The sequence below is a fragment of the Lotus japonicus genome, chromosome 2 (genome assembly GCF_012489685.1).
Source record: "Lotus japonicus ecotype B-129 chromosome 2, LjGifu_v1.2".
In the NCBI taxonomy this organism is placed as follows: Eukaryota; Viridiplantae; Streptophyta; class Magnoliopsida; order Fabales; family Fabaceae; genus Lotus; species Lotus japonicus.
In genome coordinates, this window is record NC_080042.1 from 83,375,457 (window position 1) to 83,390,907 (window position 15,451).

The window sequence follows — 15,451 nt, forward strand, 5'->3', positions numbered from 1 at the left end:
AAAGCCCATCGCTTGCATCGTCGACCAAATCCAATACCCAGATCTAGTTTCTTGAAACCTCTCTTCAAACTCCTCTGGCAGTGTTGGTTCAATAGACTCAAACCCAAAGGGGTGCACTTAAGACCAAGCAACAGTTCTTGGAATAGATCTACAACTTGGTGATGTGATTTGGAAGACCCACATGTTCATCCCAAAATATGAAGATCCATTGGCCAAAATCACAGATGCGATTTGGTTTACCTTCGTTTTCTAGGTTTTTTCTCTGAACTTTTTGGGTTTTTTTGGTGCTGTATTATTATCTTGATGGGTTGTCTGCTTGATTTGTCCCCAGCTAAATAACTTCAATGATAAAGTTGTGGCTTTATGTGAAGTAATTTTGATTTGAACTTCAGGCTTTGTGTTGGTTAAAGCTTGCAAGTTGCAATCCTTTTATTGTAAATTTACAGCAAAAAATTTCAGATGCAATGATGTATTACACAATTCAATGTTCTTTTGTCCTTTGGTTTCATGAATATGGTATATCCAGTGTTATGTTGATGGATAACAAAGAAAATGGGTAATGAAAAAACAAAAAGAAGAGGAGGAAACATGACCACCGCCCGGGAAGGGATGAGGGAGAGGAAGTGACCACTGCCCTGAAATCCTCCGGCAGCCGCCGAGGTGGTTGGTCGGAGTTGGCCCCTGTGGCACACTTGCAGGTGAAAAGATCAAAGAAGGTCGAGGGAGAAATGAGAGAGCTAGATTTGCCACCCCAACCATTAGATTTCACACCCCTAATTTTCGGATTTTCAAGTTCCGAATTATTTCGGAATCTTAGATTCCGAAATTAATTCGTGATTTTTAGTTCAAAATACATCTAACACCACACTTTTGAGTAAAAAACCACACTTTTGAGTAAAAAAGTGCTTCGGAAACCTTATTTCCGAAATATTTCGGAAACTGAGTTTCCGTAAGTGGGGTGACATTTCTAATGGTTGGGGTGCCAAATCTAATGATCGAGAAATGATGGGGCACACAATATGGGGCTTTAGTGTCATAATCAAATTGAAATTTTAAAAAATTGAAAAATCCATTTAACAGGATAAACAGGTTTCTCATTCTCCACCATGACAGGTGTTGTCATCCCATTGGCTCTTGAAAGTGTGGCATGGGTGTAAGTTATTCTATAACATTAACTTTGTCAATGTTTTTACCAAAACACTAATTTTGCGAACAAGGTTTTGTATAACATTAAATTTGTCAAATATTTTTAGGTAGCAACTAGCATGAAAGTGTAGTTGGGTTGTTTACTATCAAAGGCTATAAATTTTATCTTAAACTAATTTAAAACATCAATTATGTCATTAAATTAATGTTATTTTCCTTTTGACAAATTTATCCTCTTCTTCACCAATTTACCAACACAAACCCATCACTTATACAGCCACCACCGTTACACTCTCACCACCACCTCAAAGCTTTCTAGATTGAAGCCATAAATTTAAACGCTTTCATGTTTATTTGGTAAATGAATCCGAAATTGGCAAAACCAGAAATCATCAACACAAATTAACAAGAGGAGCATACAATTGAAAATGAAAATCAGATACTGGGGTTGAGGGAGAAGAGCGTGAGAGGAGCTGTGGAGAGAGGAGGGCATTTTTGTAACACTGTTTTTTTTTCTCAACAAGTCACTACCCCTATTGTAGGTAATTTGGCTCATTCATGGGAGAAAGACCTACTACTCTCTTTCATCCTATAAGCCACCATATTTTAATTTTATCTAACTTTAACTCTGTGAATTTGTTTTCTCTAATATTATCTTTGTGAATTGCTTTTCACTTACTCTGCAAAATAACTTTAACTTTGTGACATGGCTATTCTAATATTAACTTTGTGAAATGTTTTTATCCAACATTAATTTGCGAAATTGGTTTCTCTAACATTGACTTTGCGAAATGTTTTTGTCCATCATTAACTTTGAGATATTTTTTATCTAAATTTAACTTTACGAAATGGTTTTCTCTAACATCAGCTTTGCGAAGTGATTTTATCTTACTCTAACTTTCTGAAATGATTTTTTCTAACATTAAGTTTGCAATCTAATTTTCACATTAACTTTAAATTAAATAACTATATTTTTACTATTGGTTTCTCTTCTTTCAAATATGTATGTGTTGTTTGTGGTGCTAAGGTTAAAAAATGCTATGCTGAAAGTATAGTTTTTTTGGGCATGTACGTGAGGAAAAAGCTGAGTTGTGGATTTCTTGGTGAGCAAGATATATTAAGTTGTTCCTTTCATATACTATGTTTCACAGTCACAAACTTCATTAATTGTCTTTTGTTCGGTTAGTTTCCTCTTACCTGGACTGATAATTGGGACATGAATGAACCAAACTTCAAAACCATCCTTCTGACATGTGGGTGTCATTTTGTTGTATGACAGCTCATTCTAGTTTCATCATGGGATGATTCCTAACTCTCCAATCTTTAAAGAAAAGAATATGGGCAAATATCAACAGGAAATTTGATCTGCGGTTTAGTCTATCAGAGCAAGGACGGCGGATTGTATTGTCTGTTTGTCGTGCTAGTTGTGTACCTATTGGCAAAGGGATGGCGACCGAGCTTCCTGATGTCCTGGATTGTGCTGCTTGGATAGGACTGCTAATGCTCATCAAGTTGGGGTTACTGTAAGTTTTCAGCTTAGATCAACACTAGATGTTAGAGTCGCGCATTGTGCAGATATATTAAATAGGCTTAATTTCAGTTTGTGTCCCTGATGTTTCATAAATGTGCCGTCTACACCCCCTGTGTATAAAACGTGCGGTCAAGGTCCCTCATCTATCTAAAACGTGATAACGATGCCCTTCTGTTAACTTCCGCTAGGTTCCGTTATTTGACCAAACGAAAATGCTAACGTGTCACTTATTTAATTCATAAAATATAAGCTACTAATTAGTGACGAAAATACTCCGTCACAAAACCCTTCAGCCAACACACTCTCTCACCCGTTCACTCACATCTCTCCCTCTCACTCTCTTGTTTTTCTCCTCTCCCTCACAACATCGTCTTCTTCATTTTTCTTTACCCTTTCCTCTGCAACCCAACACACCATGGACCCTTCTCCTCTATTCATCACCCTCATCATACTACTTCTCCTTCCTTCCTTGGCTGAACCACCACCTCCACGCACGCAACAACCACCGTTGGCCACAACCATGAAGCTTTGCCCCCTGCAAATGGTCCAACGACCACCACCGGAGTCGCGACCACCACCTGTCAATCGTGTGCTCCTCCCCTTGTCCCAGCGAACACCGACGCTCCAACACCACCTCCCGATTCAAAGAAAATCGACACAAAACAAAGGAGATGAAACCCTAGCCGCCGCCACCTTCTCGTCCCGATTCCGGCGCCGTTCGACTTCCAATGACAAAATCAACACCACGATTAGACTCCCCTTCAAAACCCCTCAACCAATTTGATGATCGGCCGCCATAACTCCGGAGACCGCCGCCGGTGAGCATCGTTCGCAGTCACATGGCCGCTGTGGTTACACCGTAATAACGTCATCTTCAAGAATGGTCACATGGAACCAGAGAAATTTTTGGAACTTTCCCAATTAAGGGCATGGAACTGGTTGCGGGTAAGAAATAAAACCTTCAAATTCTCTACTTATGATTGGATTACTAATCCACGTATCTGCCTGGAATGCTTGTAATGGCTATTGTGGCTAGCTGTATTTTTGTTTTATGTTGGTGCTTGTAATTGAGTGGAGGCGTGGGATTATGTTTTGAGGGAGTTTGCGTTTTGGGTGATTTCTTGCTTGATCTGATTCTGTTCTCAAGGGGTGATGGAGTGGATGGCATATTCTGGTTTTTGTTCCCTGATGCAGAGGAGTTGTGTAGTTTTTTCTCTATCTCCTCTGTTCGTATTTCCCTGTACTATCTTGCTTTCTTTTTTCTTAGTTTGTATTGATTTTTGAATATTGTGGTTTAGTTAGTAATCTGAGTTTTCTATTTGATGGAAACATGCTGATTACTGATTCATCTGACTTTGCATTGCTTCAGGAAGAAAGAGCACGATTTGAAAGGATAGGGTTTGGTGAGAGAGTGTGTTGGCTGAAGAGTTTTGTGACGGATTATTTCCGTCACCAATTAGTAGTCTATATTTTATGAATTAAATAAGTGACACGTCAGCATTTTCGTTTGGTCAACTAACGGAACCTAGCGGAAGTTAACAGAAGGGCATTGTTATCACGTTTTAGATAGATGAGGGACCTTGACCGCACGTTTTAAACAAAGGAGGTGTAGACCGCACATTTGTGAAACATCAGGGACCCAAACTGGAATTGAGCCTATTAAATATGTTTTAGTAAAATGATATATATTTTAAAATATAATAAAAATGTTAAGAGTTGCAAAATGGTAAGTTAAAATATTAATTGACATTTAAAAAAAAGTTAAAATATTTATTGTGTTAATATTGATAGTATTGATTTTCCGATGTACAAAAAAAATATTGATAGTATTTGCTAATAATTAAAAGCTTACATATAAATAGAACTAACAATAAATCATGCAACTAACTTACTTTTTCCTACTATATAAATAAAGTGGTGACTAGCATGAAAGTGTGGTTGGGTTGTTTACCACGAAAACCATGAATTTATTATTAAATTAATTCAAAACACTAATTATGTCATTAATGCTATTTTCTTTTTGACCAATTTATCCTCTTCTTTATCAGTTTACCCAAACTAACTCAACACCTATAGAACCATTGTCACAGCGTCACAATAGAGCTTTCTGGATAAAAGCCATAAATTTAAAAACGTTAATTTCTATAAAATTAAATCAATTTCATGTTTAAACAAATCATAAAAAAAAATATGTGATTTCATTTTCATACACAAGCATCAATATTTTCATGTTTAGCCTTCATCCCTTCCATTAGCGAAATGCTTAATATTATGAAAATGAAATCTGCAATGACATCAATATCATGGTTTTAGCCACTATTTTGAGTTCTTCTCTGTCCAAATTATTTCTATTGATTAGTCCTTTCTCATTTCGTTGTTTTCCCTGTAATAAAAATTAAAAGACATCATTGTTTGGAACTTTGAATGTGGCAAGGTAAATGCAGAGGAGAAAGAGATCAAGGAAGAGAGGAGGTGAGTGGGAGCGCAGGTGGGGGAAGAGAGAGAGGTGGAGGGGAAGGGGGAGAGGGTGGAGGGAGGAGGGCCTTTTTGTAACATTCTTCTTTTATTTTTTTTTAATTTTTTCTCAACAAGTGTTGTAGCAGGTAATTTAGCTCTTTCATTTGTGAAAGACCTATCACTATCTTTCATCCTATAAGCCACCTATAAATAAATATAAATTGTATTAAAAAAACAAAAATATAAACTATGTTGATTGTAAGTATTCCCATATTTATATTATGAGTTCCCTTTCATTGTTACGTTTGGACATGATTACTTAACATTTTCAACTGTTGTCATTCGCATAAAGTTAATAATCAATATGTCATTCTTTTTCTAAGCCTTGTAAAAAGACTTGTCATTATCCATACTAGTCTCTAAAATGACCGTGAACTTTTCATTATACCTATAGTTAGGTCCTACTATTTTGTTACTCTTGTTTGAAAATTTATTTGCTCAAACAATTATCATACTTAAGCTCATTAAACTTAGACTAATTTGCCTAAACTAGCAAAGTAGTGATGAAAATTGCAAACATTGACAATCTTTTACATTTATGTTTTGATTAACTTCAATAGATTCAAATAAATATCAACGTTAATTATGTACTTAACTTTAATTCATGAATACCAACGTCAATCTTTTACATTAGTTTTTGACCAATAATGATGCTAAAGTGAATATACAATTATCATGTCATTTGATTACTTTGTTAAACTTTAATCAGCAAATTCTTCATATATTTAAGGCTTAAATACTCTGGAGGTCCCTGAAATTGTATGTTGTACGAAAATAAGTCCCTAAAAAAAAATTCTGATTCCAGATCCCTAAAATTATTTTTTTAATCTAAATAAGTCCTTACGTGTGTCTTCAGCCTATGTGTCACAAATTTTACCCTGTCATCATGTCCACGTCACTTCCACACGGCTGTTATATTTCCATGTCATATAATTAATACTAATAATTTAATTAAGTCATCATATAATTAAAACCAGTAATCTTTTTTTCTTTTTTTCTTTAAATTCCATATTTTCCACATCTAATTAACTCAATTAACAAACATTAAATCCTAATTAACAAATAAAAAAATTAATCTAATTACCTAACCACCAGCACCATGATGAAGAACAAACAAAAAAAAATTATCTCACAAATTAAAAAACCCAGAAACATCTTCATCATCTTCTCCATCATTAAACCCGAAAATCAAAACATCTTCATCTCCTTTTTCATAGTTCATCATCTTCATCAAAAGCCCCAATCAAAACATTTCAGTACCAAATTTAAAAGACAGAATATCAATGTTAATTAAAAACTCAAAGCAATAAAAAAACTCGGGCTAACTTCTGAATCTGAATCTCAATCATCCACTACGCTTCTACTTCCTTTTGCTTCTTCCTTTCTCTCATCACAACCAAGTTCTTATCTTCCAGAAAATGAATCAAGAACCTTCTACCATGCTCACGCCCTCTTCTGCTAATCGACAACCTCCATCAACTTTCCACACCCTATCGCAAAAATAGACCCATCTCTATTTCTTCCCCAAAATTCCATTATGTAAATCGAAAAAGCTAAAGAGAGAGATCTGGAAGGGATGAAGTCAGAGGAGGAGAAAATCAACGGATGGTGTTGGGATCAGAGAGTATTACTGGTGGATCTTTCAGCTTCAAACCCATTAGATCGAGATGGGTTTTCCGGATCTGGGTTTCGCCACCGTTGCTGGATGATGTCGAGGCCAAGCTCAAGCCCCTCAAGCTCAAATACGCTTATTCTTCCTTTGTTGCTTCGATTGTTTTTTTGAAACATGGTTGATTGTCAAAAAGATCTGGAGAGGGGTGTTTAAGAGGAATTGAAGAGGGTGAAGTAGCAGTGACCAAGGTAATCAAACTCGAGAGTTTAGGTAAACTCGTGGAGGGGGTAAACTCGACTCGTAAACTCGTAAGAGTTTACCGCATGCAAAAAATACATATAAAAAACACTATTATGGTGATGAACGCACACTAACAACATTAAAAATGAACCAAATCACCAACAATAGTGATAAGAGCAAGTTCAAACCATAAATTAAATTACTAACAAGTTTAAGTTCATACATAAAAGCACTAAATAATCCAAATAACCTTGGCCAACACAAACGACATGGAGAGCAGAGGAGATAACAACAGAACAACAGCCAATGTCTAATTTCTAAACTCCATGGTTCTAATTTCTAACAAAATCAACATAGCAACAACCAAGAATCAACATAGCAACAACTAAGTGCCAACAGCCATGGTTCTAATTTCTAAACTCGCGATTACAAAAGCAACAGCAGAGGAGCAGAACAGAACATGGACTCACCTCAAGCAGAAGCAGAACGTGACCGAGCACTCGAGCAGAGGAAGGAACTGGAACGCAAAGAGCAGAGGAAGGAACGTGACCGAGCAGAGGAAGGAACTCGAGCAGAATTGAACGCAGGAGCAGTCATGGAAGTCGAGCAGAATTGAACTAGGACGGAACTCGCGTTTCTATTTCTGAACCCTAGTCAAAATTATAAAATAACCCCCCCCCCCCAAAACGACGTCGTTTTGATTAAAAAAAGGGGAAAAAATCTTTTGAACTCGCTATACTCGTTATAAAATCGCGATTTTACACGAGTTTAACGAGTTTATCTCGATTTTACCTGAAAATGATTTTACACTCGATTTAACTCGAATTCACTACCTAAAAACGTAAAATCGTATGATTTTACGATTTAAATCGCGAGTTTAATAACCTTGGCAGTGACCGTTTCGGAGGGCGACGACGACGTCGTTGGTAGTGATTGGTGCGGCGGAGGGAGCGACGTTGGGTTGGATCTGTTCGCAGGTGATTCGGCGACAACGCCCTGCCTCCGAGATTATGGCCATGACGTTTTCACCCAATTTCATATGGAGCAGAACTAGATATTAATAATTTTTCAAAATTAATTAATGATAAATGTTTAATTAAAAAAATATGTATTTTGATTTTTTTTGGAGTTTTTGTGGATTCTGGGTTTTTAATTTTTAATTTTTGGATTTTAATTTTTGAGTATTTAATAAGTTGTGGAATGACTAGATATATAAAAAGTCATGTGGACATGATGACAAGGTAAAATTTGTGACACATAAGCTGAAAATACACGTAGGGACTTATTTAGATTAAAAAAAAATTCTAGGGATCCGGAATCGAGATTTTTTTTTCCTAAGTTGTGGAATTTAAAAAAAAAAGACTAGATATATAAAAAGTCATGTGGACATGATGACAAGGTAAAATTTGTGACACATAAGCTGAAAATACACGTAGGGACTTATTTAGATTAAAAAAAATTCTAGGGATCCGGAATCGAGATTTTTTTTTTCAAAAACTTATTTTCGTACGGAATACAATTTCAGATAGTATTTAAACCTATATTTAATTTCAAAATATATAAACACTACTTCTTTTCTGACATATAATAGGCCCACCAATTCGGGGAGCTGTTGATTGCAAAGTTTCTACAACTTGTAATATTTTATAGGAACAGTTTTAGAATGGGTATATCAATTAACTAACCAATGGATTAGGAAAACTGTACGGCTAGAACAAGCTGCAAAAGAGTGCATTATGGTGCCGTATAAGGTGGCATGTGGGATTACATATACGAGCTTAGTGTGTTGGAAACGGTACTTATTTACAATAATAATGATAATGAAGTTTCCTTCCTTTACTTCCATCTATAGCAAGTTGCGGTGGTCAAATTGACTTCAAAATAATTATTGAAAGCATGACATAAATGCAAGATGTTTGTCAATATGTGTATGCGCAGCCATATCTGAAAGAATTTAACAGTTTTTTTCACAGAATGTTTGTTTAACAGTTATTGTTATTTGTTAAAAATAGTTACGTTTTGCCGTTAAGATTAATTTATTTAATACGAATTGTGTTTATGTAAAAACAATGTCCGATTAAAGTACATTTATGGAGTGACTTAAGTTGCATTTAACAGAAATGAATTTTTTACTCCCGCTTTCCGTTAAGAAGAATTTATTCCAAGTATTGGACTCATGTTTATATTTAAATCTCAAATTTTCATCCGAAAATTATGTTTGTGGAATGACTTAACTTAACGTTAAAAAAAAAACTTAACTGATTTCCACGAGACGCACGACCCTCGTCACCGTCTACCGGCATTGCTATATGCCTTCCCCAATCCTCCATGATGTCTTTCCTATATATACATCGTAAGCTTCAATTAGGGCATATATGGAAGCTGCTACTAGAACATGAGTGCTGGTACTCCTGACAACCGCTACCCATGGAGTAGTTTTATATGATTTAGCTGGACAATTTTACCTGACATAACTAGGCAATTTTACTTACTCACAAAATTGGGTCTCTTTTCCATTAACTCAATCTAGACTGGCCGATTAAAATACAATATCATTGATACATTTATCATCATACATTGCATCCACCTTTAGACTTTTTTTTCTTCTATATCTCTCTTTTATCATAACACATTACATTTCACATCTATCATTTATCTCTCGTATTTTTCTATCTCTCTAAAGATTACTCACACCAAGCTTTGATTGATACTACATTTACTGACACTAAAATGGAAAGAGTAAGTGTTTTTATACCCAACACATGACCAAAAAATTTTTGGTTAAAAACATATATATGACTAGTTTTTGTTTTTGACACCCCTAAATAGTACGGAAAAGAGAACACATTTCTCATACATGTGTACTCATCTTTTTGAATTTAGTCAGAAAAGAGAACACCATTCCCATTCCATGTGTACTCATCATCTTATTTTATAGATTCAGAATTTCTCCCTCTGCCTTCCTTTTTGTCCCTTCTTTTATCTTTATTATCATTTCATGTGCAACACAGATCAATTACCAGACCAGACCACCGCACGGTAGCTGAGACTTCAAACTCACATTAGCCATAATGAGATGAGATGCATTTTATTGACCAAGTCCTCGTTCGTTACAAAGAAATGAGAATGCATATTTTTAATTAATGTCAGTGCCAAAGGCGGCGCAAGTTATTCACAGGAACTATCAATAATGTTATCGGTCAATAAATGTTCATTTTCATTTTCCCACAAACAGACAAACTCAACTCATGTTTCAATGAACACGGAAAATTCTCCACCTACCTCGACGGTAGCTAGTCTTTCCTTCAGCTGGTCATACAAAGTCTCCTAAATAACTTTAATGCATTACAGCATCAAGCATCATGTACTCAATTTCCATAGAATTATAGATAGATTGATTCAAGAGGTATATGTTTTGAAAAAGAAAAAAATAATTATCATATGAATTACTTATTTTCCCTTAAGTAACATCTTAAATTTAAATATTGTGTATGAAACCCCTCCATTGGTAGGGATGGATCTAATAAAACTTTGACGGTCGCCTCCCGGTCCTCTCCAATAGAATTTTTTAATAAAATAATATTCAAATTGTATATTTATGCCTCAAAACTCCAATATTTATTTTTAATTATGCTAATTATGTATTTAATTTCATTATTTCTATTTTTTTTCCGGTTCTATCTCTGCTTTTACAGAAAATTAGCTCCACCAAAATATTGATATTTCCGCTGTGGTCTTATTGTTACAAAAAAAAAGTCTCTACATATCTAGTTTGAGTCACAATTTTGTATTTGCAATTTTGCATGCTTAATAGATTGACCATATATATCTTGAAAACGATTTTTCTCCACTATTTTATTATTAAATTAATTTTCATAAAAATCATAAACAGAGACTAGTATTTTTATATAGGCAAGATGGGCTGCACACTTGATGAATTATTCAAGCGACAATCTGTCATGTCATTAAAGTAATGTGGAAATATTACAATTCCCTTCCTTTCATTCCTCCATACCTTCCTATATATACATTCAACTAATTGAGAGAAATTAAGTGCAAGACAATTAACACTACACAAGGTGCTGCAAAACAAAAACAAGAGGGCAGTGAACATGGGTGAAGCTAAAGAAATCTGGTCTGCACCAATTACTCCGAGAACCGGGGTGACACCGGTGGTGGCGTCGCCGCCAGTGTCATGTCCACCTTCTCAGCTTCACTCACCTTCTCTCACTAGGTCACCCTTGCTTGAGAATGGAGATCATCCTGCACATCGAAGAACTAGTAAGACTCCAAAGACTCCAAGAACTCCTAGAACTCCTAGAACTCCAAGAACCCCAGGAGGAATCATTACCTCTTTAACTCCAAGGTTTCTTACCCCTCTGGGAAGCCCTGTGAGGAAAGCTCTGAGGCTAACCAAGCTTGATCCTCAGGATGCTTGGCTGCCAATCACTGAGTCAAGGAATGGAAACAAATACTATGCTGCTTTTCACACTCTTTGTTCTGGGATTGGTATTCAGGCTCTTGTTCTCCCATTTGCCTTCACTGTTCTTGGTTGGTGAGTCTTCTGTTCATATATTTCATCTTTGAATCTTAATTCACTTTTCCTCAACTTCTTTATTTTATTTTTGTAACTTAATTAAGCAGTTATATAAGTTTTTTTTATAAGCAAAGCAGTTATATTAGTAATCGCTCTTCACAAAAACATCATAATTAAACAGTCATGATCATAAGTGCTTATCGCATAAGCATGTATTGATAAAATAATTTAAGAAATTTATTGAAATGACTTGAAAATAGGTTATCCATAACCACATGTTCTTATTCATAAGCTTTTCTTAAATGAAAATAAATTATAAACAGCTATTAAATAGTTATAAACCATTTTCATGAGCTCTCTCAAATATTGCATACGCTCAAATAAACTTTTTCAAACGGGACTAAAGTTCAAAAGAGTTTGTATGCATGTTAATACGAGAAGCTAATCAAAATAAATTTAAAAAACAAATCTGATTTTCAATGTCTCGAGTTTAGGTATTGTGTATGAAAAAAAGCTTAAAAAAATATGTGATCAAAGGGATTGTGTAGACCATCCATTAGAGATCTCATTATAAATGAACCAATAGAATTTAAAATAAGTTGGTAAGAAACTTCATAATTTTTTTCTTTAATTTAATTTTCTAATAAATATATATGTGCTTCGTTTGCAGGGCCTGGGGAATAATAAGTTTGACTATAGCTTTCGTATGGCAACTTTACACCTTATGGTTGCTTGTTCATCTTCACGAGTCCGTGGAGAATGGTGTTCGCTACAGTCGATACATGCAGCTCTGCTTTGTTTCATTCGGTATGATTTTAAATCTTGTCATCAGGGAATAATAAAAATAATGTGTTGGTCTAATGATAGACAAGTTTGATCCGAGTAAATGTGAGAATATAAGTTCAAATTTTAAAAAATAAAATAAAGGCTGACAAAAAATTCGCATGATGTGTTAATTGCAGGTGAGAGACTGGGGAAATTGTTAGCCTTGTTTCCAATACTGTACCTATCAGCAGGGACATGCTCCACAATAATCATCATAGGAGGATCCACAGCCAGGACATTCTACCAAGTAGTGTGTGGTGACTCATGCACAGCCAAACCCATGACCACTGTGGAATGGTACCTGGTGTTTACTTGTGCAGCTGTGGTGCTATCACAGCTACCCAACTTGAATTCTATTGCTGGGGTTTCACTCATTGGAGCTATCACTGCTGTTGGGTACTGTACCTTTATTTGGGTGATCTCTGTAGCACAGGGTTCCATGCCAGGGGTGAACTATAACCCTGTAAGGCCTGGAAGCAGTGCTCAAAATGCTTTTAATGTGCTTAATGCACTGGGTATTATTTCCTTTGCATTTAGGGGCCACAATCTTGTCCTTGAAATACAGGTATGTGATCATAATATTGAATTAATTCATCTTATAACATGTTTGGTTCACATTTTCTTTCTTCATAATCAATTTTGACACTTTGAAGTTACTCGCATGCATTCTTTCCAGAATTGATTTTTATTTTGATTTTGTTGTCAATTATCGAATGATTTCCAAATTTAACTAGTTAAAATTTCTTGTGAAAAATGGAGTTATCAGAAAAATCAAAAGAGAATATTGTGATTGATTAATTTGTTTGGTACTTGTTACACTGGTCAGAGTTTTCATTGATGAATGATGATTAAAATGCCACTTTGAAGAGTCTAGGCTGTTATATTTTTTCGACTTTGGGGTAGTGAGGTATGCATATTGTTTTTCATTGACAATTGAAGAAACGTACGGCTTTGAAGGTTGAAAATTGTATGCTGAAAATTTTTAATTGAGAGGATGCTGGGTCAAGCTCACAGTATTGAAGTTAGTGGAGGATTTTTCCTTTTACATTAATTAGTCCACAATGACGTCCTAAGTATGGGAAAAAAAAATATCAGGATGAGCGTTGAGTGTAATCAATTTCATCAAACAGAAAGCTTAAAAGTCAAATCTTAAATCATTCAACAAATTGAGCTAACTCTAAGATATTTAATTGGGTGTTTACATGTAACTTAATGGTAGCAAGTCACCATCACTAAACTTCTAAATCAGTGGCACCTCAGTCTCTTGGAGTTTTTTTATTTCTTTGGGATAGAGGGGGATTCAAAAGCATTAAACTAATTATGCCCCAAAAAAATCTTGTTAAATGATCAATGTATTGTTTCTTTTCATCTTGAATTTTAAATGTCTCTGTTTTACTTCTTGCAGGCCACCATGCCTTCAAGTGAGAAGCATCCATCACACGTTCCCATGTGGAAAGGAGTCAAGGTTTCTTACACAATCATCGCAGCGTGCCTCTTTCCTTTGGCCATCGGTGGCTATTGGGCTTATGGCCAAATGGTAATGCATTTTATTTTAGAAGTTTCTTTGCAAATTAATTCTAACGTTTGACCAAAAAAAAATTAATTAATTCTAACGGATAAGGACCATATTGCAAATAAGATATATATTTTTTGGTTGCAAAAGAAACAAATAAGATATATTAAATGTTACATTTTCTGACTGATTTTTAACATGATCCATTTTCAGATTCCAGCAGATGGAGGAATGCTGGCAGCCTTGTACGCATTCCACTCTCGTGATGTATCCAGATTTTTGCTCGGGTTAACTAGCTTATTGGTGGTGGTGAATGGATTGTGTTCATTCCAAATATACGCCATGCCGCTTTTCGACGACCTGGAATCACAATTCACAACAAGATGGAAGAAACCATGCCCCTGGTGGCTGCGTTCAATTTTCCGCTTGTTCTCCGGGTTCATGTGTTTCTTCATAGCGGTGGCGCTTCCATTTTTGTCGCAACTGGCCGGTTTGATCGGAGGAATATCATTGCCGGTGACATTGGCGTACCCGTGTTTCATGTGGCTCAAGGCCAAGAAGCCTAAGATTTACAGTCTTTCGTGGTGTGTGAATTGGTTCTTGGGGACACTGGGGATGGGACTCAGTGTGGTTTTGGTGGCTGCTAGTATATATGTTATCATTGACAAAGGTGTTAACGTGAGCTTCTTTGATCCTAAGTAGTGTCAAATAAAAGAGGAAAGAACTAATAGGGAAGTGAGTTATGAAGGAAATTACGATTGCCTTGTTTTGTTTTAGAAATTCAAATTTGTAATATGAACGCCGGATTTATTTATTATGGACCAGTTTTTTGTGGTCTAATGTTACACCACTCCCGGTTGACCTGATACCATAGGTAATATTGTATTTTTTAAATATTTGAAAACAAAATAATTAATTTATAAACCATAAATGATTTAATTAGTAAATAAAGATTAGTAGTTAATTGAAGGTAAATCATAGTGGTAATTGGGGAGGTAAAATGATAAGGTAAATCAGTTAATTACTTAATTACTCCTACTAATTACACCAAAAAATCATTAATTGTCTCCCACTTACTCACTTCAATTACTCCAACTACCCACTCACTTTAATTTTCAAAATCAGATCTAAATCACTTTCATTTTCAACCCATACGCCCCAGAAATCAAACACAAAAACCCATTTGGCCTTTTGTTCTCGAGAACTCTTTAGAGTTCATGGCCACCTTCATCGCAACCCACCTCCAGATCTAGCGTTCTCGTCGCCTTTCCTCTTCCTCCAACCACCTTCATCGAAGGCCGAGATCGTTCGTTCAGCGTCGCCTGTTCTCTTCCTCGAAACCCACCTCCCTTGATACCCACCATCCGTTGAAAACCCACCTTCATTCGAAGCCCAACATCGAATCCGGTTTCCATGGGTGGATTCGTCTCCAGATCTAGCGAATCCCTTTGTCACACATCGCGTTTCCTTTTCTCATTCCACCGAAGTGTAAGTTCTTCATTTCTCATCCCCTTCTCCTTGTTGAAGTTT

The 15,451-nt window shown here is 35.7% G+C and overlaps 1 protein-coding gene across 1 annotated transcript; it reads left to right on the forward strand.

Moving 5' to 3' along the window:
• The first annotated feature begins 11,086 nt into the window (after nt 1-11,086).
• On the forward strand, nt 11,087-14,771 carry LOC130740385 (lysine histidine transporter-like 8). The gene is made up of 5 exons (XM_057592979.1): nt 11,087-11,601; nt 12,254-12,390; nt 12,546-12,973; nt 13,814-13,945; nt 14,135-14,771. The coding sequence occupies exons 1-5, from the start codon at nt 11,159-11,161 to the stop codon at nt 14,621-14,623; spliced, it is 1,629 nt and encodes a 542-aa protein (XP_057448962.1). The 5' UTR covers nt 11,087-11,158; the 3' UTR covers nt 14,624-14,771.
• Nucleotides 14,772-15,451: the final 680 nt, after the last annotated feature.